Source organism: Pan paniscus, chromosome 11, assembly GCF_029289425.2.
Source record: "Pan paniscus chromosome 11, NHGRI_mPanPan1-v2.0_pri, whole genome shotgun sequence".
Lineage (NCBI taxonomy): Eukaryota > Metazoa > Chordata > Mammalia > Primates > Hominidae > Pan > Pan paniscus.
The window spans coordinates 75,648,319-75,673,947 of NC_073260.2; the positions used below are offsets into that span (position 1 = coordinate 75,648,319).

Below are 25,629 nucleotides of genomic sequence, written 5' to 3' on the forward strand. Positions count from 1 at the left end.
TAATGTGAGAAATAAAATTTTCTAGTAGCAGCATTAAAAAGAAAGAATCAGGGCTGGGTGTGGTGGCTCCATGCCTGTGATCCCAGCACTTTGGGAGGCTGAGGCGGGCGGATCACGAGGTCAGGAGATCGAGACCATCCTGGCTAACACGGTGAAACCCTGTCTCTACTAAAAATACAAAAAAAAATTAGCTGGGCGTGGTGGCAGGCGCCTGTAGTCCCAGCTACTCGGGAGGCTGAGGCAGGAGAATGGCGTGAACCCAGGAGGCAGAGCTTGCAGTGAGCCAAGATTGCACCACTGCACTTCAGCCTGGGCAACAGAGGGAGACTCCATCTCAAAAAAAAAAGAACTGGTAAAATCTTTTTTTATCCTTTTGAGACAGGGTCTTGCTCTCTTACTCAGGCTGGAGTGCAGTGGTGTGATCATGGCTCATTGCAGCCTCGATCTCCTGGGTTCAGGTGATCCTCCCACCTCAGCCTCCTGGGTAGCTGAGACTACAGGCATGCGCCACCACACCGGGCTAATTTTTTTTTTTGGTAGAGATGGGAGTCTCACTGTGTTGCCCAGGCTGGTCTCGAACTCCTGGACTCAAGTGATCCTCCTGCCTCAGCTTCCCAAGGTGCTGGGATTATAGGTGTGAGCCACTGCATCTGGCCAAATTAACAGTATATTATCTTTAATCTAGTATATCAAAATTTTATAATGTTAATATGTAAACAGTATAAAAAAGTGAAATATTGAAATGATACATGTGTCTAATATTTGTATTACAATGTAATAATAGTATCTTACATGATGTGGTCATTAAAGTGAAATATAGTCCTACCGAAACAGTAATGTGTTTAAGGGAAAGACATTTAATACTGCTTCAAGTTTTAAAATGTAAATAATTAAAATTTTAAAAAAGTATTTGTTGAGACTAGCCTCATTTCAAGTGCTCAGTAGTTGCATGTGACTACTAGCTAACATTCTCTACTGCATAGCCCTGAAGTTAACCATTTTCAACTTTTTACAGATTTCTTTAGGTGTGTATTTTTGTATCTCTAAATAATAATGCTTATATGGTTTCTAAATTATTCAGCTTTAAGTTCTTTCTACTATTAAGGAGGGGTTTTTTTTTATTGTTTTTTGTTTTAATAGAGACAGGGTCTTTCTCTGTCACCCAGTCTAGAGTGCAGTGGTGCAATCATAGCTCACCGCAGCCTCGAACTCCTGGGCTCAAGTGATCCTCCCATCTCAGCCTTCTGAGTAGCTGGGTCTACAGGCGTGCACCACCACACCCAGCTAATTTTTAAATTTTTCTTGTTTTTGTAGAGATGGTATCTCACCATTTTACTTAGGCTAGTCTCAAACTCTTGGGCTCAAGTGATCTTCCAACCTCAGCCTCCCAAAGTGCTAGGATAACAGGCACAAGCCACCACACCTGACCATTAAGGAGGGTTTAATTCTCTTTCAACCAAAACCCTCCACCACACTTGCACTCATTTCCTGGCTGTCTCTCATCCCCAAAGTCAATGATTCTGAAAAACTTTTTGTGGTGTGTGTGTATTTTTAAATATGAGATGGGGTCTTGCTATGTTGATTCAGGTTGTTCCAGGCTGATCTGGAACTCCTGGGCTCAAGTGTTCTTCCCGCCTCAACTTTCCAAGTAGCTGGGATCATAAGTGTGTGCCACCATGCCTGGCCTGAAAACTTTTGTATTTCAGCACTGTTTATACTTTAAAAAAATCACTGAGGATCACAAAGAGCTTTTGTTTATGTGGGTTATATCTATTGGTATATATTCTATCAGAAGGTAAAACTGAGGCTGGACATGGTGGCTCACGCCTGTAATCCTAGCACTTTGGGAGGCCAAGGCAGGAGGATTGCTTGAGGCCAGGAATTCAAGATCAAGTTTAAGTCCAGCTTGGGCATCATAGTGAGACCCTATCTCTACAAAAATAAGCAGCCAGGTGCACCTGTGGTTGCAGCTACTTGAGAGGCTAAGGTGGAAGGATCCCCAGGAGTTTGAGCCTGCAGTGAGCCAAGATAATGACATTGTACTACAGACTGGGTGATGGATTGAGACCCTGTCTTAAAAAAGAAAAAAAGAGAGAGAAAGCAAAAAACTTAAGTGCTACTTCTGTGAAAATAACAATGATAAGCCCTTTATTTTAACATAAGTAATTTCTTGTGAAAATCTTTTCAGAAAAATTGGAAGAATAACAGTGTTTTTGTATTTTTGCAAATCTCTTTTACTGTTTGACTTAATAGAAAATACCTGAATTCTGATACTTCTGCACTTATTCTGTTGAAAACAAACACATCATGTAGACCCTGGAAAACTGCGCCGTATATAACACAGAGGGAGTGAAAAGGGTGCAGAATGGCCTAGTATTATTATGAAAATAGTTTTGAGACCCTCTGTATATTGTCATGCTTTTTGTTTGACCACAACTCAATGTTTATATTACTATAACCATGTATAAACTGAGCATAGCATACCATGATTGCTTTTTTTTTTTTTTTTTTTTCTGAGATGGAGTCTCACTCTGTTACCCAGGCTGGAGTGCAGTGGCACCATTTTGGGTCACTGCAACCTCCGCCTCCCAGATTCAAGTGATTCTCCTGCCTCAGCCTCCAGAGTAGCTGGGACTACAGACGCGCACTACCACACCCAGCTAATTTTTGTATTTTTAGTAAACACGGGGTTTCACCATGTTGGCCAGGCTTGTCTCAAACTCCAGACCTCATGATCCGCCCACCTTGGCCTCCCAAAGTGCTGGGATTACTGGCGTGAGCCGCCGCGCCCGACCATGATTTCTTTTATTGTACGTACTTGTTGGCATATTGTACTCACTTGTACTCACTTAATGGCATTTTTTCATATTGTTTGTTTATTATATGTACTTTTATGTTTTTTGGAGATGGAGTCTCACTCCGTCACCCAGGCTGGAGTGCAGTGGTGCTATCTCGGCTCACTTCAACCTCCACCTCCCAGGTTCAAGTGATTATCCTGCCTTAGCCTCCCAAGCACCTGGGATTATAGGCGCATGCCACCACACCCGGCTAATTTTTTGTGTTTTTAGTAGAGACAGGGTTTTGCCGAGTTGGCCAGCCTGGTCTTGAACTCCTGACCTCAAGTGATCAGCTTGCCTCGGCCTCCCAAAGTGCTGGGAGGCCTGCATTTTACTTATTTAATTCTGGCCTGCACCTGGCCTGCATTTTACTTATTTAATTCTGAACTCTACCTTAGTTATCAAAATCTCTTCTAAATCCGTTAATTTACAGCAGGGGTTCTCTGTTTCTCTCAAATATTTTCTGGAGCTGTTTACTTGCTTTAATTAAGGACTGGTTTCTTCCTAGTACTCCCACACAACCATCATCTTGGGATCTGTCTTTGTAATCCTAGGATTTCTGTTGCCTCTCATTTATATTGGGTCCCTTGATTACTGGATCCTGTCTCTTCCTTTTTTTTTTTTTTTGAGACAAGGTCTCACTCTGCTGTCACCCAGGCTGAAGTGCAGTGGCTCAGTCTCACTCACTGCAACCTCCGCCTCCCAGGTTCAAGTGATTCTCCTGCCTCAGCCTCCCAAGTAGCTGGGATTACAGGTGCGCGCCACCACATCTGGTTAATTTTTGTATTTTCAGTAGAGATGAGGTTTCGCCACATCGGCCAGGCTGGCCTGAACTCCAGACCTCAAGTGATCTGCCTGCCTCGGCCTCCCAAAGTGCTGGGATTATAGGCGTGAGCCACTGTGCCTGGCCAGATCCTGTCTTTTTCTTAATGGGCAGTAGAGCACAAACTTGGGGGCCAGATTATGTGGGTTTGAAGCCTAGCTCTTCTGCTTACTAGCCATGTGACGTTCGAAGAGCTATTTAACCTCTTTATGCCTCAGTTTCCTTATCTGGAAAATAATACTTTCTATGTAGCATTCTCCTGAAGATTCTATGTGTTAATACGGGTAAGCCATTTAGAAGAGTTCCAGAGCATATTAAGCACTCCAGGTTAGTGATGTTGTTAATGCTCTTACAGTTGCTGGTGAATTTCATCTTTTAGTGGCATACTTCTCATAGTAACCTGCTGAGAAAGGTGCATGTGACTTTGCTGTATAAAAATGCCTTTCTGTTACATCACATTTGACCAATAGCTCGGCTGGTTATTTAGAATTCCAAGTTGAAAACAGTTTTCCTTCAGAATTTGGAAAGCATTGCTCTATTTTAGTCTACCTTTCAGCAGAAGGTGGGCTGTAAATTGCACGGTCTCAGCTTTCCCCATAGCCTGCTTTAGGATTCAGCTTTCTGAGATCTCCAAGTCAGTTATCATTCACTACCTCTAATTTTCAAATTTTTGATGCTACTACTTCAGTTATATTCTTTGTGTTTGAGGGACTTAGCCTTTTTTGAAAAATTGCTTATTATCATTTTATCTTAAACAGAGTATGCTTTTAGATATCTTCAGTCCCTGCAAGTTTGTGGGAAACTAGAAACAGAACTCTTTTCTGGCAGTCAAAAGAGAAGAAAGAATAGGGCTGGGTGCAGTGGCTCATGCCTACAATCCTAGCACTTCGGGAGGCAGAGGTGGGTGGATCACTTGAGGTCAGGAGTTCGAGACCAGCCTGGCCACAATGGTGAGACCCTCATCTCTACTTAAACAAACAAAAACAAACAAACAAAAAAACTAGATCTAAATTTTTAGCAGAGGAGCTTGGCCGGTTCCTTATGGCCAGCCACAGTTAGGGTCTCAGCAGTTTGTTCAGTGTGAGACCACAGAGGAGCTAAGCAGCTCACTGCAGGGAGTCACAGACAGGTATCAGAGACTACCCTCCAAGCAGGGCAAAGTTGTGGTGGGGACAGAGACCAAATACCCTGAGATGAGATGAGGCTATGAAAGTGCAATTGGCCAGAAAGAACTCCACCCTGAATGGCAAGGCCTTCGCCTTGTGATCTTACCTGTTTCCTGTTCCTTCCCTTGACCTACCTTGGGTGGCATTTGGGCTCCCTCACTTGGGTCACAGTCCTCCGAGATACTGGCATGGCTTTGACATCAAACACAGTAGTTGGTATTTTACTCCAGCCACAGCAGCCTCTGGGACACTGAACAGTAGTCCTTGGAGAGTCAGTGCAATTGATAAGTATTCACTGGGACTAGAAGCCAACTGAACTTAGACCATGCTTCCTGCTGCCGAAGGGCAATAGGTTGGTGACCCAGGTTTATCCATCAGCGGTTTGTTTATGCATGGATGTGTGCATATGCTTACGTGCATATGTAGGCATGAGCCACCGCGCCCAGCCAGTTTTGTCTTCTTGAAGATGTCTCTCCCGGGGCCTTCTGACAGGTTCCAGTCTGCTGTGGTTGTCTGTTGGCTTGTTATATGGCCTAGATGTTCCTTGACCTGGGGATTCCCTTTTCTTTCTTCTTCGGTTAGATCTCCTTTCTGATTCTTACATCCTCCCCTTTCTTGGTTAATAATGCATACATATATTTGAGACAGGGTCTCACTCCTGTTGCCTAGGCTGGAGTGCAGTGGTGCGATCATGGCTTACTGCAGCCTTGACCTCCTGGGCTCAGGTGATCCTCCCACCTCAGCCCCCTGAGTAGCTGGGACTACAGGTGCACACCACCACACGCAGATAATTTCATATTTTTTGTAGAGACAGAGTCTCTCCGTGTTGCCCAGGCTGGTCTTGAACTCCTAGGCTCAGGCGATCCACTCGCCTCCACCTCCCAAAGTGCTAGGATCAGAGGCATGAGCCATGGCACCTGTCTAATAATTATTGAATATAACTCATTCTCCAGTAGCTGGACAGTAGCTGGAATACATTTTGCTTCTGAATCCATTTGATGTGGCTTAGTTTCCCCCCTCCCCTGAAAGTATATGCAGTATTCTTCCTCCCATTGTTCTGACATTTCATGATTAAAGAATGCATCTTGGTGTGGGTCTATTGTCATCCACTGTGCTGATACCCCAGGAGATTTTGCAATCTAGAAACCATTCTTTCATTTTGGGAAATACTCTTGAATTATTTAGTTGACGACTTCCTTCCTTTTTTCTTTTTCTTCTGTTTTCTTTTTCTGGAGCTCTTGTTATTCATATGGTAGGTCTCCTGATCTAGTTCTCTAAATTACTGTATGTTTTGTTTTATTTTCTCATCCCTCAGTTTGTCTATTTGCTTAACTCCCTGAGAGTGTTTCTCACTTTATCTTCCAACCCTTTTATTGAGTTTCTCTATTTTTTGAGCTGGAGTCTTGCTCTGTTGCTCAGGGTGGAGTGCAATGGCACAATCTCGGCTCACTACAACCTCTTCCTCCTGGGTTCAAGCGATTGTTCTGTCTCAGCCTCCCAAGTAGCTGGGATTACAGGCACACACCACCATGCCCCGCTAATTTTTGTACTTTTAGTAGAAACAGGGTTTCATCATGTTGGCCAGGCTGGTCCCAAACTCCTGCCTTAGGTAATCTGTCTGCCTCGTCCTCCCAAAGTTCTGGGATTACAGGCCTGAGCCACTGTGCCCAGCCTAAGCCAGCGCACCTGGCCGAGTTTTTCATTTTTGCTATCATGTTAATAATTTTCAAGGGCTCTTTTTATTTGCTAGTAGTTCTATTTATGTGGTTTCCTGTTCTAGTCATCTATTGCTGTGAGGCAAACCACTTCAAATGTAGTAGGATACAACAATATCATTTTATTTTTTTGCTCACACATTCTGTTGGTCAAGAATTCGGTGAAGACTAGAGTGACTAGGGGCTGTAGTCATCTGATGGCTTCTTCACTCACATGTCAGACATCTGGGCTGGGATTACTTGAAAACAGGGTTCAGCTGGAACAGTTGACTAGGGTACCTATATCTGGTCTCTCCATGTGGCTTCTTACAGCATGGAAGCTGGTTCTAAAAGGGAGCCTCTATCTAGAGAGCACATTTTTCAAGACAACTGGGCGGAAGCTGCATGGTTTTACATGACCTTGCCTTGATGGTGACATAGTATTTCTTCTGCCAAACTCTATTGGTCAAACCATAATCATAATGTGTCTGGAGTTGGTTCCTTCTGGAGGGTTCTTGGTCTCGCTGACTTCAAGAATGAAGCCGCAGACCTTTGCAGTAAGTGTTACAGCTCTTAAAGGTGGTGTGGACCCAAAGAGTGAGCAGCAGCAAGATTTATTGTGAAGAGCAAAAGAACAAAGCTTCCACAGGTGTGGAAAGAGACCCCAGCGGGTTGCCACTGCTGGCTCAGGTGTCCAGCTTTTTATTCCTTTATTTGGACCCGCCCATGTCCTGCTGATTGGTCCATTTTACAGAATGCTGATTGGTCCATTTTACACAGTGCTGATTGGTCCATTTTTACAGAATGCTGATTGGTGCATTTACAATCCTCTAGCTAGACACAGAGCACTGATGGGTGTTTTTACAATCCTCTAGCTAGACAGAAAAATTCTCCAAGTCCCCACTTGACCCAGGAAGTCCAGCTGGCTTCACCTCTCAATCCCCCCTCTAAACAGGACACCCCAACTGCTGTTGGGAATTGGGTGATGACCACTCTAGCTAATTCCTGCTGGATAGGAGCTAAGAAGGGGCCCTGCAGTTGTAGTGTCCTCCAGAGGGGAACTCTTTAGGCCAGTCAAAAGGCCAGTGGGTCAGTCCAGGGGTCCTCAGTAGAAGTTGTTAGTTGAGCTCATTTGGGGTTCCATTTGTAAGACCATCTGTAGCTTGATGGCCTCAATCCTAGAGGAAACAAATTTGACAAGGAGGTTAAAAATACAGGACCCGAAGACAAATTTGACAAGGAGGTTAAAAACACAGGGCCCGAAGGCAAGTAATAGCAAGATGGCTGTCATGGGACTTAGAAAGGGGAGAAGTCATGTCCCCCAACTCCAGAGGTTGGTATAAGAGTTTGAAAGGCGTCTGATTTCAGAAGCCTTTTCCTGTAAGTGCCGGGCAGCATCTCGTACTATCCCTCACTGGTTAGTGTAAAAGCAACACTCTTTCCCTAAGAAGGTGCAAAGTCCTCCTTTCTCAGCAGTGAGGAGGTCTAGGCCTCAGCGGTTTTGGAGAGTCACTGCTGCCAAAGAGTCTATTTGGGATTGTAGTTACTATCCTTACTGGATAGATTTTTTATTTCTTGCAAACTGTATGAGAAATCCTTTGAGAGTGTGTGGTAGTAATGAAGTAGATAAACCTGATATTCTGGTTCCTGTAGCAGTGGCCATTTCTAACCCTGTAAGTAGAGGTATTAGTTGTATGGCCCTGTGCTGACAGACTTGAGCTTTGAAGGGCACTGACAAGGTCTGATTTCCATAAGATTAGATGTTAGGATAATACACGTTACACTGTTAACGTTTAGCGAACTTTACTTTTGTTGAAAATCTTGTAAGTTTGGGATTTTAATTTTTGTTTGCATTAATAAAACCTTGTTCAGTCCATATTAACTTAGAATTGGTATAGATGGCTCCTTCCTGATTCTGTAAGTACTTTGAGGTTTGGCTGAGTGCAAAGAACTCACTTGTTTGAGCAGACCAATTATTGGGCAAGTTTCCTAACTCTGCAAGAGTTTTCTTATCACTTACTGAATACCCATTTTGTCTTTTCCTGTTCTGAAGGGAGTTCCTCCTAGGTCAGACCTTTGTATGATAATTAGTTAAGATTTAGATCCCCTGTAAGGAAACCTGCTGGGTTAAGGATTTTTGATAAGAAGGCTGTGAGTTGTCAGTGGCCTCAGTGCTTTTGGGCTAAGCCCTTGTTTATACTGACAACAAGGTGGTATTGGAGTGTTATAGGGTTACAGGGAAGAACTTCAATTATCAATTATAGGTTTTTAATTTACCCTGGCTTTTAAAGGAATAGATTACACTTTTTTCTTTACTACTTCCATCTCTCTTTCTTTCTCTTTGACTTCTTCTTTGTCTCTCTCTTTCTGACTCCCTCTTTGTCTGTCTCTTCCTCTCTCTCTTTGACTTTGTCTCTTTCTCTGACTCCCTCTTTGTCTCTGTCTCTTCCTCTCTCTCTCTGACTTTCTCTTTCTCTCTTTCCTTACTGCTGGTCTTTCCCTGCCTCTGCCAGCTGCTTATGCTGCTGTTCTCCTCTCCTTCCCCTTTTTGATGGCTTCGCAGTGTAAGACTGCCACCTCTTTTGGTTTTTGCACTGCATGCAATAACTCCATGATTTCCTTGTGGTATTTAATGGGTGTTCCCCCAGAGGTTAGGAACTCCCTTTCTTTCCATATTGCAGCATGGGCATGTAGGATTAGATAAGCATACTTGCTATCTGTATACACATTTGTTGTTTTTCCCTTTCCCACTTCTAAGGCTCAGGTAAGTGCCACTGGTTCTGCTAACTGGGCGCTGGTCCCTGGGGGAAGAGGCTTACTTTCAAGTACTGTTGCATCACTAACTGTGGCATAACCTGCCCTTCATATCCCATTCTCCACAAATGAACATCCATCGGTATATAGGTTAAGGTCAGGATTAGCTAAGGGGACTTCTAAGAGATCCTCTTGGGTAGCATAAATCTGGACTATAATTTGTTGGCAGTCATGCTCAACTGGTTCCCCATCCTCTGGGAGAAAAGTGGCAGGGTTGAGGGCTGCACATGTGCATATTTGAAGCACCAGTCCCTCAAGGAGTAGTGCCTGGTATCTAAGCAGGCAGTTGTCTGATAGCCATAAACTTCCTTTGGCACCTAATATGCCATTTACATCATGAGTAGTCCAGACAGTGAGATCCTTTCCTTGTATTATTTTGATAGCCTCTGACACTAAGACAGCCACCGCCACAACTGTCTGTAAACAGTGAGGCCAGCCTTTTGCTACTGTATCAATTTCCTTACTTAGGTATGCCACTGGTTGTGGGGTTGTCCCATGAGTCTGAGTAAGGACGCTAAGAGCTATTCCTGCTCTCTCTGTGATGTATAAAGAGAAGTTTTGTCCTGTGGGAAGGCTTAAGGCTGGAGCTTGAGTTTCTTCCTTCCAGTACCCAGACTTCAGGGTTGATTCCCTCCTCAAGCAGGGGACAACAAATGGGTAATTTGTTCCCCATATTCATGTAGATAATAGCTCCAGCTATGGATAATATGTCCCTCCCTAATAAAGGTATGGGACTTTCAGGCATAACAAGAAAGGCATGTGAAAAGAGCAAAGTCTCCCAATTACAACTGAGGAGGTGGGAGAAATACCTGGTTACAGGCCATCCCAGGATTCCTCAGATGGTAACGGACCTTGAGGACAGCTGTCCGGGACAGGAGATTAACACGAGAAAGCCGCACCAGTGTCCAGGAGGAAGTCAATTTCCTGGCCCTCAGTGGTTAAATGTACCCAGGGCTCAGTGAGGGTGATGACATGAGCTGGTGCTTGCCCCGGGCACCCTTAGTCCTTTTGTTGGATTATCTGGTTGGGGGCTTCTGGCCCAGAGAAACTGTGTGCCTTCCAGTGATTTCCTCGGCATAGTGGACATGGACGAGGGGGCAGCTTGTTTCTCGTTGGACAATCTTTTTTAAAGTATTTTTGCAAAACACACTGATAAGAAGCCCTACTGGGTGATTGGCCTGCTCCATTTTCTGTCCTCTCTAAACCACCAAGGTTTGTTTATCTGAGAGCCATGACTAAGGCTGTGGCCTTTCTCTGATCCCGCTTTTCCTTTTGGGCCTGTTCCTCTTGGTCCCTGTTATAGAATACCGAGGTTGCGAGGTTTAATAATGCCTCCAGATTTTTTTCAGGGCCCAGGACTCACTTTTGGAGCTTTCTCCTGACATCTGCAGCTGATTGGGTAATAAACTTATCTTTTAGGATCAATTGACCCTCGAGGGAGTCAGGTGACAGGGGAGTATATTTTCTTAAGGCCTCCTGTAGCCGCTTGAGGAAGGCAGAAGGATTCTCTTCCTTTCCCTGAGTTATGGTGGACATCATTGGAGAATTCATGGGCTTTTTCCTAATTCTCATTCATCCTTCTAGAACACAGGTCAGCAGACGTTTACGACTCCAGTCCCCATGATCTGAGTTGAGGTCCCAGTGGGGATCCATACGGGGGATGGCTTGCTGACCGGTAGAGAATTTGTCCCTTTCTTCAGCTGTCATTCTATCATTTACTTGACTAAGATACCAGGTATCTCCAAACTCTCAGGCTGCAGCTGAAGCCACATTCCTTTCATTAATGGCCAGAGTTTGATCTAACAATAGCATGACATCGCTCCAAGTGAGATCAAAGGTTTGCCCTGGACCCTATAGGACATCTATATACCTATCAGGATCATCTGAAAACTTCCCCAGGTCTGCCTTGATCTGCTTTAAGTCAGAGAGGGAGAAGGGGACATGTACCTGGGTTGGGCCAAATTCCCCTCCCCCTACAGCTTGAAGGGGACATAACTGATAGCCCGGGGGTTTTTGTGGTCCTTTGGAGATTTCTTTGCTTGTTTCCTTCTGGGCGGGGGAGATTAGAGGAGGCTCATCATTAATAGGAAGGAGAGCTATAGGGATGCTAGGATATGGAGATAAGCTGAGAGGTCATCCTGTGGGATATAAATTGCAAGCTTTGCATAGTTGTGGATTCTCCTTCAATGAAAAGAAAGCTTGGACATAAGGTATTTCACTCCATTTGCCTTCCCTTTTACAGAAAAGGTCAAGCTGCAGGATAGTATTGTAATTTATACTTCCCTCAGGTGGCCATTTTTCCCCATCAGAGAGAGAATATTGGGGCCAGGCCATAGTGCAGAAAAAAATAAGCCACTTCTTTTTCAGGGTTTGCAGGTCAGATTGTCCCAGTGGCTTAGGATGCATTTCAAGGGTGAGCCTGTTGATGCCTGAGTGTTTCCCATCTGAAAGAAAAAACCACCCGCGGTTTTGGTTTGTTCCCCGCCCCCCACCAAGAACCCATAACGGTCCCTGGACCCTGCTGATTGGAATAGTTGCACTCACCGACACAGCAGCAGAAACACTAGTTTTCCTGCTAGACCACAAGGAGGACCAAGGAAGGTCGGATTTAGTGGCCCTTGCCGACACATTCTTGAAAACCTGCACCCTTGCCTGTTCTCCTGGGCCACAAAGAGGACTGAGAAAAATCGGATTTAGTGACCCTTACCAACACATTCTTGAAAACCTGTTAGAGTCCTAAGCATTCTCCTGTTAGTATTGGGACCTTACCCCTGTCCCATAAAGATGTTATGCCCCCAAAATGAAGTGGAGGGCCATACCCTGAGGGAGGGAAGGGATCTCCAGGGTTGAGTGACACATTTTGTTCTCACTTCTCATCATAAGAATAGGAAGGATATCATGTCTGAGGCTCCCCATATCCTAGCTTCAGGAGTAGCTTTTGTTAGGCCTGCTAGTCTGAGGAGGGATCCTAAAATTCCAGATAGTCTCCCCTCCCCACCCCCCACACAGGGCTTTTGGCAAAAATTATTTCTTTCTGATTGGTGAGCCCAGGTGCCTAAAGAAGGGAACACAGTCCTGAAGTTTATACTAGAAATCATTCTTATAGGAGAAACTAGAAAAGCACCAGAGACAGGGAGTGGTTTTTATAATAGGGACTAGCCTCGGAGAAGAGAGGCAATAAGTTTGTCTGACAGGATTTAGGACCCAGAAGGCAAGGGTCAGGATAGATAGGATAGATGGGTGAGTCTCACTTGGGTGATGTGACTTGGAGGAGAGTTCCGCTCTTGGCTACAGGGTCAGCCAACTTTCTGTCAGGACCCCGGAGCTGAATGGCTTTCCTCTCTGTCAACCCTGGGTTCAGCCTGGAAGTACAGGAAAAGCGGAAGCTGTTTTCAGGCAAACCAACACTCCCAACTCCAAAGAGTCGGGGGTTGTTAGGTAGCCATTTCCCAGAAAACCTGACACCCGTATCTTTAGTCCGGCAGCCGCACTAGTTGCTTTTAACTGGCCGACAGGTGCCCAGTATTTAGCCACCGAATTCTAAGGAAAAATAGGACAGAATAGCAAGCGAAAGGGGTCCGATGGTACTCACTGCTTGGTGATGGTCCAAGGTCACCAAGACGTGTCCAGCATTGGTTCCTTCTGGTGGGTTCTTGGTCTCGCTGACCAAGAATAAAGCCGTGGACCTTCGCAGTGAGTGTCACAGCTCTTAAAGATGGTGTGTCCAGAGTTTGTTCCTTCAGATGTGTCTGGAGTCTCTTCTTTCCATTGAGTTCATGGTCTCGCTGACTTCATGAGTGAAGCCGCAGACCTTTGCGGTGAGTGTTACAGCTCTTAAAGGTGGTGGGGACCCAAAGAGTGAGCTACAGCAAGATTTATTGTGAAGAGCGAAAGAACAAAGCTTCCACAGCATGGAAGGGGACCAGAGCAGGTTGCTGCTGCTGGCTTGGGTGGCCAGCTTTTATTCCCTTATTTGCTCCCGCCTATGTCCTGCTGATTGGTCCATTTTACAGAATGCTGATTGGTCCATTTTACACAGTGCTGATTGGTCCATTTTTACAGAATGCTGATTGGTACATTTATAGTCCTCTAGCTAGACACAGAGCACTGATTGGTGCATTTACAGTCCTCGACCCAGGAAGTCCAGCTGGCTTCACCTCTCAATAAGGCCACTCAAATTCAAGAGGGAGGGAATTTGACTACTTCTTGGTTGGGGAGTGGCAAGGTCATATAGCAGAAGAAAATGTTGGGTGAAAATGTTGGCCTGGCTGTCTTCAGAAAATATATTGTGCCTCATTAATATTTTTTTAACATATTTTTAACTTTATATCTTGAGGATGTTAGTGGTAGTTTTCTATATCCTGAGAATGTTAGTGGTAGTTTTCCTCTCCCTGAACAGTCTGTTTCATTTGACTGTTTGGGGATCTCCCAGTTTAAGCAAGATATTTAAGCCTTATTTCTCTTGGCATGGTTGGATTCCCCAGTAAAAAAAACTCCTGCCCTGGGCTGACAATCAAAGTTCTAGGAATTAATAGGGATAAGCAAGCTGGAAATGGAGAAGGCTATTCACTGTGCCTGGGTCCTACTGTTTTCTGGATGGGAACTGCTTTCCATTAGGCCTGGTGTGCCCTGGAAGGGAGAGCCTCTGCAGAGACTACATCTTGGATGGGTCTTTGCCAAGCTTGAGGTAGAAACCCAGCTGCTTTGTAAAGAGCTACTAGTGGATACTTTGAACAAAACAAAAAACAAAGCAACACCACTCCTCCATCATTCTCCGCAGCCCCCCTTCAGAGGGATCCGTGCAACCAGCACCAGTTCCTGCACCCTTTGAAGATCCTGCAGTGTAAATAGAGCTGGTCTGTTCTTTCCCGCCTGTCAGCCTGGGATTTGTGCATATGCTTTTTCAGTTTCCTCTCGTCCATCTGCTTTTCCAGTTTGATTTCTGCCTCCTGTCTCCCTCTCCCTGAGGTCATTTTGTCCGTCTTCCCACTCCATTAGGCACTGAGCAGCACCCTCTCTATCTGGTGGTGCTGACTCTCTTTATGTTGGAACACTTCTAGTGACCATATCGTCACCTTAGGGGCACCTGATACCTATCTTCTTGTTCCCTTCCTTGACTAGCTTTCCTTCTTATTGACTGTATAAAAGATAAGTATTTATTTTCAGTATTCTTAGAATTTAGTATTCTTGTATTTCTTGGTCTTAAAAGTCACGTACCAAGAACCATTGCTTTCAGGTACTGGCTTTCCTCTGTTCCAACTCACGGTGGAATTATTTCATTTCTCAATTCTTCTTAGGTTATGCGATCTACTTAAAATTATATAGGGTAGTGTCCACAAGGAAGTCTCCTCTTCCAGGAAAGGACCAGTGTCCATTGAGGGACCTTCTTCAGGACATGACCCAGGTTAGTTGTTGGATTAGGTAGGCCTTGGGCAAGTGAGGCTTAGTATGGTTTGGGACTTGAGTTTTTCTTGCTTTCCCAGAATTCATGAGCTTTTGTCATTTAGAATGTTTCTTATTCTTCTGTAGTTGTCCTCACTGGCAAATCCCACCAGATATTCTTCAGTGAGTATGCTTCCTGAGTGAAATATAAAGGTGAAGGAACATTGGGCAGAGCAGTATTAACTACCCATGGCCACATTTTTGTTATTTAATTATTTTGGTATTTATTCTTTGTGTGGGTGTGTAATTTTTGGTAAAGTTGCATTAAAATAGTATAGCATGTGCACATTTTTACTTCCCTTTAAACTTCTTTTCTTCTTGGAAATCTCTTTGGCTATGAAATCTCATTTTCCTTTCACCCTTCTGATTCTTAGCCGAGTTTTACTTAAGAAAACGTTGTATGTCTTGAAATTAGGTTGGTTAATTACAATTCCTTCTAATGATTTGACTTCTGTATTCACCCTGATGATAAATAGACAAAATTAAAAGCATTTTTGACAAAGTAATGCTTTCTCACATATTTACCTCCTTTATAGACACTTAGTGTTTTCTCACATATTTACCTTCCTTATAGACACTTACCCATCTTGTTAAAACCCAAAACTAGTGATTTTACGTTGTAAAAAGCATTTTTCAAAGCATGTTGGCCATGTAGGATGTAGACGACAGTGGTAAAGACATATGCCTTTTTTGAGGTGAGATCCAAGTGTTTGGTTTTGAACTTTGTATTTTCTATTTGGATTTCGAGGTGACCCTTTCATGTACCCACATTCCGTAAAATCCTGTTTAAGATAATTCTACTTCTCCTGTTTAAAACAAAAAAAAAAACCCGAGACTCAGCGGTGTCACAGTTTGTAACTTCAAATCTGTTTACTTTGGTGAACTTTATTGTTACTATTCTAATAATAGCTTTATTGAATATTCACATACCATAATGTTTACCCTTTTAAAGTAAACAATATGTTCACAAAGTTCTACATCAATCTCTACTATCTACTTAGAGAACTTTCAAAGGAAACCTTTGTACCTACCAGCAGTCATTGCCATTCCCCCATGTCCCCAGCCCCTGGCAGACACTCATCTACTTTCTGTCTATATGGATTTGCTTTTTCTGGACATTTAATATAAACAGAATTATAAATGACTATTTCTTAGCCTAATGTTTTCTAGGTTCTTTATCTACATTGTATGGAACTTGCGTGAGACCTTCATATCTTATTATACCCATATAATATCCCATTTTATGGATATACCATATTTTGTTTATCCATTCTTCAGTTCACGGTCATTTGGCTTGCTTCCACTATTTTAGCTATTAATAATGCCATTATGAACATTTGTATACAAGTTTTTGTGTGAATATATGTTTTCATTTCTCTTGGGTATATACCTAATAGTGGAATAGCTAGGTCATATGGTAACTCTAGTTTTAATTTTCTGTGGACCCACCAAACATTCTAAAGCAGCTTTACCAAGTATTTACATTTCTACCAGCAATTTATGATGATTCCAATTTGTCCATTCAATGAGATAAAAAATACATTAGGGCTGGGCGCAGTGGCTCACCCCTGTAATCCCAGCACTTTAGGAGGCCAAGGCAGGCAGATCACCTGAGGTCAGGAGTTCCAGACCAACCTGGCCAACATTATGAAACCCCATCTCTACTAAAAATACAGAAATTAGCCAGGTGTGGTGGCGGGTGCCTGTAATCCCAGCTACTTGGGAGGCTGAAGCAGGAGAATTGCTTGAACCCGGGAGCCAGAGGTTGCAGTGAGCCAAGATCGCACCACTGCACTCCAGCGTGGGCAACAAGAGCAAAATTCCAGCTCAAAAAAAAAAAAAAAAGAAGAGAAAATGTCTTTTAAATCAGATGGGAAGAGAGTTAACAAAGAAAATTACATTCATGCTATAAATTTGTCTATATATATATACCTTTACTGCTGCTTTCTATTTTTTCCATGTGGATTTGAGTTGCTGTCTAGAATCTTTTCATTTCTGCCTGAATATCTTCATTTAGTATTTCTTGTAGGGTAAGGCTGCTAGTGATAAATTTTTTTTTTTAATTTATCTGGGAGTATCCTAGTTTCTCATTGTTTTTGAATGATTTTGCTCATTATAGAATTTTTGGTTAACAATCCTTTTTTTTGAGATGGAGTCTTGCTCTATTGCCCAGGCTGAAGTGCAGTGGCATGATCTTGGCTCACTGCAGTTTCCACCACCCAAGTTCAAGCGATTCTCCTGCCTCTGCCTCTCGATTAGCTGGGATTACAGGCATGCACCACTACGCCCGGCTAATTTTTGTATTTTTAGTAGAGATGGGGTTTCACAGTGTTGGCCAGGCTGATCTCAAACTCCTGACCTCAAGTGATCCGCCCACCTCAGCTTCCCAAAGTGCTGGGATTACAGGCATGAGCCACCACACCTAGCCAACAAACTTTCTGCGCGTTGAATATGTCACTCACTGCCTTCTGGTCTCCATTGTTGTTTATTTGAAGTTGTTAATCATTTTCAGGATTTGTTGTATAATCACTTTTCTTTAACATTTTCAAAATCCTTTGTCCTTGTCTTTCAACAGTTTGATTATGAAATGTCTAGGTAAGGATATCTGAGTTTATCCTCTTTGGAGCTCATTGAACTTCTTGGATGTGCAAATTAATTTTTGTTTCAATATTAATAGACTATTTTTAGAGCAGTTTTATGTTTACAGAAAAATTACACAGAAAGTACAGAGAGTTTCCATTTACCCCCTCACTGTTTCTGCTGTTATTAATATCTTACATTAGTGTGGTACATTTTTTACAATTAAGCCAGTATTTATACATTATTATTAATTATTGATACATTATTATTAATTATTGATACATTTTTTTCAACTATTTTTCTACCTCCCCAAACTTGTTATATACATTATTATTAAGGGTTCGCTCTTTGTGTTGTACATTCTATTTCTTTATTGAAATTTTCTCAATTTGGTTAGATACCATACTCATGCTTTCTTTCATTTATTTAGTTCTTTGAACGTATTTATAAGAGCTGATTTCAAGTATTTATTAAATCCAATGCCTGGGCTTCCTTGGGGACATTTTTATTGACTGCTTTTTTTGTTCCACCCCCCCTGTATGTGGACCAGACTTTTGTGTTTCTTTGCATGCCTTGTAATTTTTTTGTTGTTGAAACTGGATAGTTTATAATGTGTCAACCATGGAAATCAGACCTCTACCCCTACCCTGACGAGGGTTTGTTGTTTTTGTTATTTGTTTAGTGGCTTTCCTGGACCAGTTGTCTAAAGTTTATATTCTCTGTTGTTTGAGACCCACTCAAGTTTCTCTCAGTTAGTTAGTGATCTGCTAATGATTCCATAGAGATTTCCTTATGTGCCTTGAACCAGTAAGGGGCAGGAATTACTTAAAGGCATATTTTTTGTAGTGTTTTGATATTTTAGTGGTTGAAATTCTTATGTTTTGTTACCGAAGCTCCCCATGGTCGCTTTCTGATAGAGGTGTGGAGTGGGGTGGTGATCAAGATTGTTAGAAGAAAATGAGATGAGCAACAAATTCAGCTTCAGGATTGTCATTAATTTGCCAGTGAGCATTGGGAATCTTCACAGTGGGGGAAAGGATATGTTGGATTTTCTAATCATACTGGACTGTTAAACTGTTCCTTGGTATACATTAAGGGAAATGCTGCTAGAGTTTTCTTTCAAAGAACTTAACCTAAATTTCAGGGTGTTTTCAAATCTTTAGCAATCCACAAACATAGAATTAGAAAAATAAGTAAGACTAGAGAGAAGGAAATTTTAAAAGAGAAAAGTTAACCACCCATAATTTTGAGGAAAAAAAGCAAATATGTAGGATTAGTTCGCCAACATATTTTCTGAGTGTGTGAATACTATGTGTCCATATATCCCTTGTCACATTGTTTTTTAATTTCACAGATTTCTTTAAAGCCTCGTGCAGCACATCATTATCGCTGGATGCCCGGACATGTAATACACCTGACAGCATGTGAAGTGCTCAGAATGGGGCAGGATGTTACCTGGAATCAGCACTAAGTGATTCAGACTTTCCTTACTTTTAAATGGTAAAAAGTCTAAATACTTTTCTTAACATTATTTTATATTAATGATGGTCAGTTATTCATTTTTATTTGTATTATTACTATTCACAACTCATTTCCTAATGAAATAGTTAAGTTTCTGGCATTAAAAACTAGTCAAATCTCTAGAAATCTTGTTATGAACAGATTTATAACGGTCAAATTGGTAGTACTTGACTTTCTTTTTTTAGAACAGCAGCGCTTATCAGCTGTAGAACCAATTGCCAAGTTATAAAATTGATTTTTGAAAACAAAGCTATTTAATGTTTGTAAGCACTTTATATAGTAAAAGTGGGTTGTGTTCCTGGAATTTGAATATAGATGAAGGTCTGTCATAAATTACAATTTGTATACACTATTGTTTTCTGCAAGACTTAGTTATTACAGTCTGTTATAACTAATGCAGAAAACGCAAGCTGTATCTCTCTTTTGGATTATGAATACTTTGTTTTCTTGTAGTTTCTGGCATGGAACTAAACTCATTGTGGGACTAACCCAACACAGTCCCAAACTGGGCTTTGTTTCATCTGAGCCTTTTCAATCCAATTTGAAAATTCTGTTGACTTGCCCTTCCTTCAAAGATTCTTAGAAGTCACAACCATTTCCAAACTTCTCCCTAAGTATGCCCCAAATCCTAAATCAGCAAAAAGCAGAATGGATCTGATCTCTTTTAGGGCTGCTGACACCAGCTAATGGACATTAAAACATGTCAGGAGGAACTTAAATTACTAACGATTTCAAGACAAGGGGTGCTAATTCTGGCACAGTGTCAGAAACTCATCAACTATAGACTGTTCAATCATTATTGCCTAGGCGTCCAACTATGGTTTTGCACCTCAACATACCAAAGAGGTAAAATGCTTGTTGTTAGATATTCTAGTGCATCCATGTACTGGGATTTGGGGTTTGTTTTTTCTTTTGTTTTCTTTTTCAATCTGTGGTATAAATACTAGAGACTGTGGGCTTCCTGTACTACTACCACTTATCCTCTGATTCAGCCACTTTGTTTTTGTTTTAAACCTAACCTCATAGCAAAGAGGACAGTTTTTTGAGCCTGAGAAGATTTATTGTGAAAGACTCTCTCTCTCTGTGTCTCTCTCTCTGTATATATATATATATTTATTTATATTTATAATTGCTTCTTTTATTTCAGTGCTGCTCTTCATTTCAAGATGCCGTTGCAGCTCTGATAAATGCAAACTGACAACCTTCAAGGCCACAACGGAGGGAAAATCATTGGTGCTTGGAGCATAGAAGACTGCCCTTCACAAAGGAAATCCCTGATTATTGTTTGAAATGCTGAGGACGTTGCTGCGAAGGAGACTTTTTTCTTATCCCACTAAATACTACTTTATGGTTCTTGTTTTATCCCTAATCACCTTCTCCGTTTTAAGGATTCATCAAAAGCCTGAATTTGTAAGTGTCAGACACTTGGAGCTTGCTGGGGAGAATCCTAGTAGTGATATTAATTGCACCAAAGTTTTACAGGGTGATGTAAATGAAATCCAAAAGGTAAAGCTTGAGATCCTAACAGTGAAATTTAAAAAGCGCCCTCGGTGGACACCTGACGACTATATAAACATGACCAGTGACTGTTCTTCTTTCATCAAGAGACGCAAATATATTGTAGAACCCCTTAGTAAAGAAGAGGCGGAGTTTCCAATAGCATATTCTATAGTGGTTCATCACAAGATTGACATGCTTGACAGGCTGCTGAGGGCCATCTATATGCCTCAGAATTTCTACTGCATTCATGTGGACACAAAATCCGAGGATTCCTATTTAGCTGCAGTGATGGGCATCGCTTCCTGTTTTAGTAATGTCTTTGTGGCCAGCCGATTGGAGAGTGTGGTTTATGCATCGTGGAGCCGGGTTCAGGCTGACCTCAACTGCATGAAGGATCTCTATGCGATGAGTGCAAACTGGAAGTACTTGATAAATCTTTGTGGTATGGATTTTCCTATTAAAACCAACCTAGAAATTGTCAGGAAGCTCAAGTTGTTAATGGGAGAAAACAACCTGGAAACGGAGAGGATGCCATCCCATAAAGAAGAAAGGTGGAAGAAGCGGTATGAGGTCGTTAATGGAAAGCTGACAAACACAGGGACTGTCAAAATGCTTCCTCCACTCGAAACACCTCTTTTTTCTGGCAGTGCCTACTTCGTGGTCAGTAGGGAGTATGTGGGGTATGTACTACAGAATGAAAAAATCCAAAAGTTTATGGAGTGGGCACAAGACACATACAGCCCTGATGAGTATCTCTGGGCCACCATCCAAAGGATTCCTGAAGTCCCGGGCTCACTCTCTGCCAGCCATAAGTATGATTTGTCTGACATGCAAGCAGTTGCCAGGTTTGTCAAGTGGCAGTACTTTGAGGGTGATGTTTCCAAGGGTGCTCCCTACCCTCCCTGCGATGGAGTCCATGTGCGCTCAGTGTGCATTTTCGGAGCTGGTGACTTGAACTGGATGCTGCGCAAACACCACTTGTTTGCCAATAAGTTTGACGTGGATGTTGACCTCTTTGCCATCCAGTGTTTGGATGAGCATTTGAGACATAAAGCTTTGGAGACATTAAAACACTGACCATTACAGGCAATTTTATGAATAAGAAGAAGGATACACAAAACGTACCCTTATCTGTTTCCCCTTCCTTGTCAGTAAGCGTCGGGAAGATGGTATGAAGTCCTCTTTGGGGCAGGGACTCTAGTAGATCTTCTTGTCAGAGAAGCTGCATGGTTTCTGCAGAGCACAGTTAGCTAGAAAGGTGATAGCATTAAATGTTCATCTAGAGTTAATAGTGGGAGGAGTAAAGGTAGCCTTGAGGCAAGAGCAGGTCAAGGCATTGTGGAAAGAGGGGACCAGGGTGGCTGGGGAAGAGGCCGATGCATAAAGTCAGCCTGTTCAAAGTGCTCAGGGACTTAGCAAAATGAGAAGATGTGACCTGTGCCAAAACTATTTTGAGAATTTTAAATGTGACCATTTTTCTGGTATGAATAAAATTACAGCAACAAATAATCAAAGATACAATTAATCTGATATTATATTTGTTGAAATAGAAATTTGATTTTACTGTAAATGATTTTTGTAAATAATTTATATTCTGCTGTAATACTGTACTGTGTAGTGTGTCTCCGTATGTCATCTCAGGGAGCTTAAAATGGGCTTGATTTAACATTGTTTTTGTGTTATTTTTGCTTGAAACAATGCACACATTTTCAACAACCAAAAAATGACAATTTCTAGTTTAGTTAATTTCTACAAATCATCTTATGTTATTAGCAAGGTTAAGACATCTTTTTTTAAAAAATTATAGCTTCTACCAAGAGAAACACTCAATTTTTCTAGAGATTTGCCTCTATCTTCCTTTCCTCAGTCTTCCCAGACTGCTATCAAGCTGTGTAAAAATTTACTTTCACTGGACCCTAAATTATTGTCTCTGCGATCTGACTGCCAGTAATTAGTGCAGAAAACTAAGACAGGATGATACAGGTTTGAGGGGCTGGGGAGTGGGAGGGGGGAGAAAAGGAATGTATTTAAACAATTTCCGATGCCCATGATGAGTTTAAAAACCAGCGTTGACACCGTCCCCAAAATTAAGGCTGTCGCTTATTGAATCCACTTGTGTCCAACCTCCCAGGATTGTTTTATCCTAATGTCACCTGTATATTCATTTGAAAGGACTTGGCCCTGTTCTTGGGTCTTCCCGTTACCTGCCCCCTGGGTGGTAAGTTTCCTCCTTTCTCAACCTTCCATGAGGAGGAAAGAAGTGTGCAGTCATTCCACATGGCCTGTTGGAAGGCCTGGGGAGGGAACTTTGGGTTTGGGACGGATTTTTTTTTGTTTTTGGTATCATTCACAGCATACGATTTTTACTCTCTCCATCTTCACCATAAGACAGATAATTTGGGGTTGCTATAATGCTGTCACACATCTCAAAGTACATTCAAATCTTAAAAAGAAATTCTCGTAGTTTTGCCATGTTGATACTGTTCAGCAAACAAGCTACCAGGAACTGTGAGGCTTTGTCATTTAGCATTAGACTTTAAACAAGAATTAAAATCATGTGCTGTATTTTTAAAATCTAGCCAAATTAAATAGTACATGAGAAATTCAGAGTATTAGACAGTTTTAAGGCATTCAACTGAGAAAACTTTATTCGTCAAAGTCAGAAAACATTTTCATCTTATTGAGAGATATGTTTTTAAACTTTTATCATCATTTGTAAATGTGGAAGTTGGTGGATTGCTGTGTTTTTGCATGATTAGCATGGGAGTCTGTTGGAGCAAGAGGAACATGTTTGTTTTGAAAACTCGAGATTAATAGGGTGGTACATGCAGTGTGTTCTCTCTTTATTGGCTTCTAAACCAGTTTTTTCCTTTAATGCATGTCAAATATTTCTTCCATGCTTCTCTTAGCAGAAAAGTTTTTACCTATAAGACAGGGCACCACCTTTTAACTCTAAAACTAGTGATACTCAGTGACATAGACTTTGTCTTATAAACATTTTTTCATTTTTTATTTTGAAAAATTGCAAATCTACAGCAAAAGTAAAACAGTAGTAGAGTGAACACCATGTAACCCTCACCTGGTGTTAACATTGTGCACTATTTGCTTTAAGTTGTATGTATTTCTGAACTTGGCAAAATTGGAAATTAAAATTTTTAAAAATTACAAATATACAAAGTTATTTAGCACATTTATTATGTGTGACTGCATCTGATTTATATTTAAATTGTCAGGTTTTGGGGATTTTTTTCTTCATCATAAATGTAAACATAGGATTTTAGAGTCTATTTTCCCAAGCGCCACATTATAACTGTAAACTTACCATCTTCTATGTAGCTGTGATATCTCATCTTTCTAAAATGGCACTTGTTAAAAAGTGTTCAAACACTATCCCTAATGCCTGCGGCAGAGATTATATACGATCCATTCATTGGGGCTCAAAGTATCTTTTAGACTTTTAAGGACAATTTACAGCAAATGAAATTTATGATGCTGTGACAAGAAATTTAAAGAATCAAAATGATGGTTTGAAAAGGAAACCTATGATACATGCAGGAGAAGCAAAACCCAAGTGATTTGTGAGAAATATAGAAATTATTTAAATTATAGTAATTATTAAACACTAATTTTTGTACTGTCATTGAAGGTGTTTTATAGAGAAATCTGAGAAATCACATTCACATATTAGAAGTCAAACATGGCCAGGCACAGTGGCTCACACCTGTAATCTTCAGGATTTCAAGACCAGCCTAGCCAACATGACGAAACCCCATCTCTACTGAAAATAGAAAAAAAAAGTTAGCCAGGCTTGCACCTGTAATCCCAGTTACCTGGGAGGCTGAGGCAGGAGAATCTCTTGAGCCCAGGAGGCAGGGGTTGCAGTGAGCTGAGATCCCACCACCACACCAGCCTGGGTGACAGAGTGAAACTCGTATCTCCAAACAAACAAACAAAAAGTCCTTAAACATATGTGAACAAAAATTTTGTGATGGAAGGATTCTAGTTAATGAGTATTGCATCAAGATTTACATCTTTCTTACTAAGGATGAGTTAATAAAAATTGTTCTTTATTTTACAGGCAGTTACTGAGGCTCTTCCCAGATCTCAGTAAACAGCCACTCAGCCTTGAAAATGGAGTGTTGTTGTTTCTAAACATATATTTATGTCATTTATTAAGTACAGTTCACTTAAATGACCTAAGTAGATTTTCTCTTGTAGTGATTTGGGTGGGAAGAGGCCATGTTTCAGTTCGTTTTCTTTGTAGGGTCGATTGAATTGGACCTTTTCAGTTGTTCAGAAAAATAAAAATAATTTCTCATATTAAATACAGACGCTCCTCAACTTATGATGTGGGTAGGTCCCAGTAAACCCATTATAATTTGAAAATATCATATTGAAAATGCATTTAATATCTCTTACCTGAAATCATAACTTAGCCTAGCCTACCTTAAATATTCTCAGAACATTTAGCCTGCAGTTGGGCAAAACCATTTAACACAAAGCCTATTTTATAATGAAGTGTTGAATAGCTCATGTTATTTACTGAATACTGTTGTGAAAGTGAAAAACAATGATTGTATGGGTACTCAAAGTATAATTTCTACTGAATGCATATCACTTGTGCACTGTTGTAAAGTTGAAAAACCGTTAAGCCTCTTACGATTTTTAAGTAAGTTGGGGACCATCAGTTTAAAATAAATGCAATACTATTTCATGATAAACATGGTCACTGTAAGTTTTACTCTTTTGAATGAGTGTGCGACAGAATGCAGTTAGAATCAGTTCATATCACCATTAAAATCATCCATTCAGAAACCAAGGCCTTGTCTGCACAAATTTTTTATTCCTTTTTCTGTTAGCAACCAGCACTCAAACGTTAAATTTGGTAGTTGATGTACTTTGTAACAAATGAGTGTGTGCAAGTAGTGATTAAAACTAAGATTCATTCTCAAGGCACAAATGTCAGAGGGGAAGAGAGTATCTCAAAAACAAACTAACACAGAGTATGCAAAAAGATTACTGGGAGGCTTTAGAAGTATGCAATTGAATGGCCAGTATTGCATTCTAGGACATTATACACTTCAACTGTGTCTACTGAAGAAAGAGAACAGTTTTCCAGTTAGTAGCATAGGTTAATAGGAGCTATCACCTGCTGTGGTTTGAATGTGATGGGCACAGCTGAGGGAAAAGGGACCCCATGCCCCCAATATTGAGTGCCTTCTCCAGATATTGTCACACTGGATCTATTAAAC

At 41.4% G+C, this 25,629-nt stretch overlaps 1 protein-coding gene across 11 annotated transcripts in view; it reads left to right on the top strand.

Moving 5' to 3' along the window:
• The window catches only part of GCNT1 (glucosaminyl (N-acetyl) transferase 1), a 114,089-nt gene extending 88,893 nt beyond the window's left edge, over positions 1-25,196 (top strand). For all 11 annotated transcript variants that reach the window (XM_055091907.1, XM_055091908.2, XM_063594367.1 and 8 more), the window contains 2 exons: positions 18,711-18,856; positions 20,025-25,196. In XM_055091907.1, the coding sequence (XP_054947882.1) occupies positions 20,168-21,454 (1,287 nt within the window). In that variant the 5' untranslated portion in view covers positions 18,711-18,856; positions 20,025-20,167 and the 3' untranslated portion in view covers positions 21,455-25,196. The remainder of the gene's footprint in view (positions 1-18,710; positions 18,857-20,024) is intronic.
• Positions 25,197-25,629: the final 433 nt, after the last annotated feature.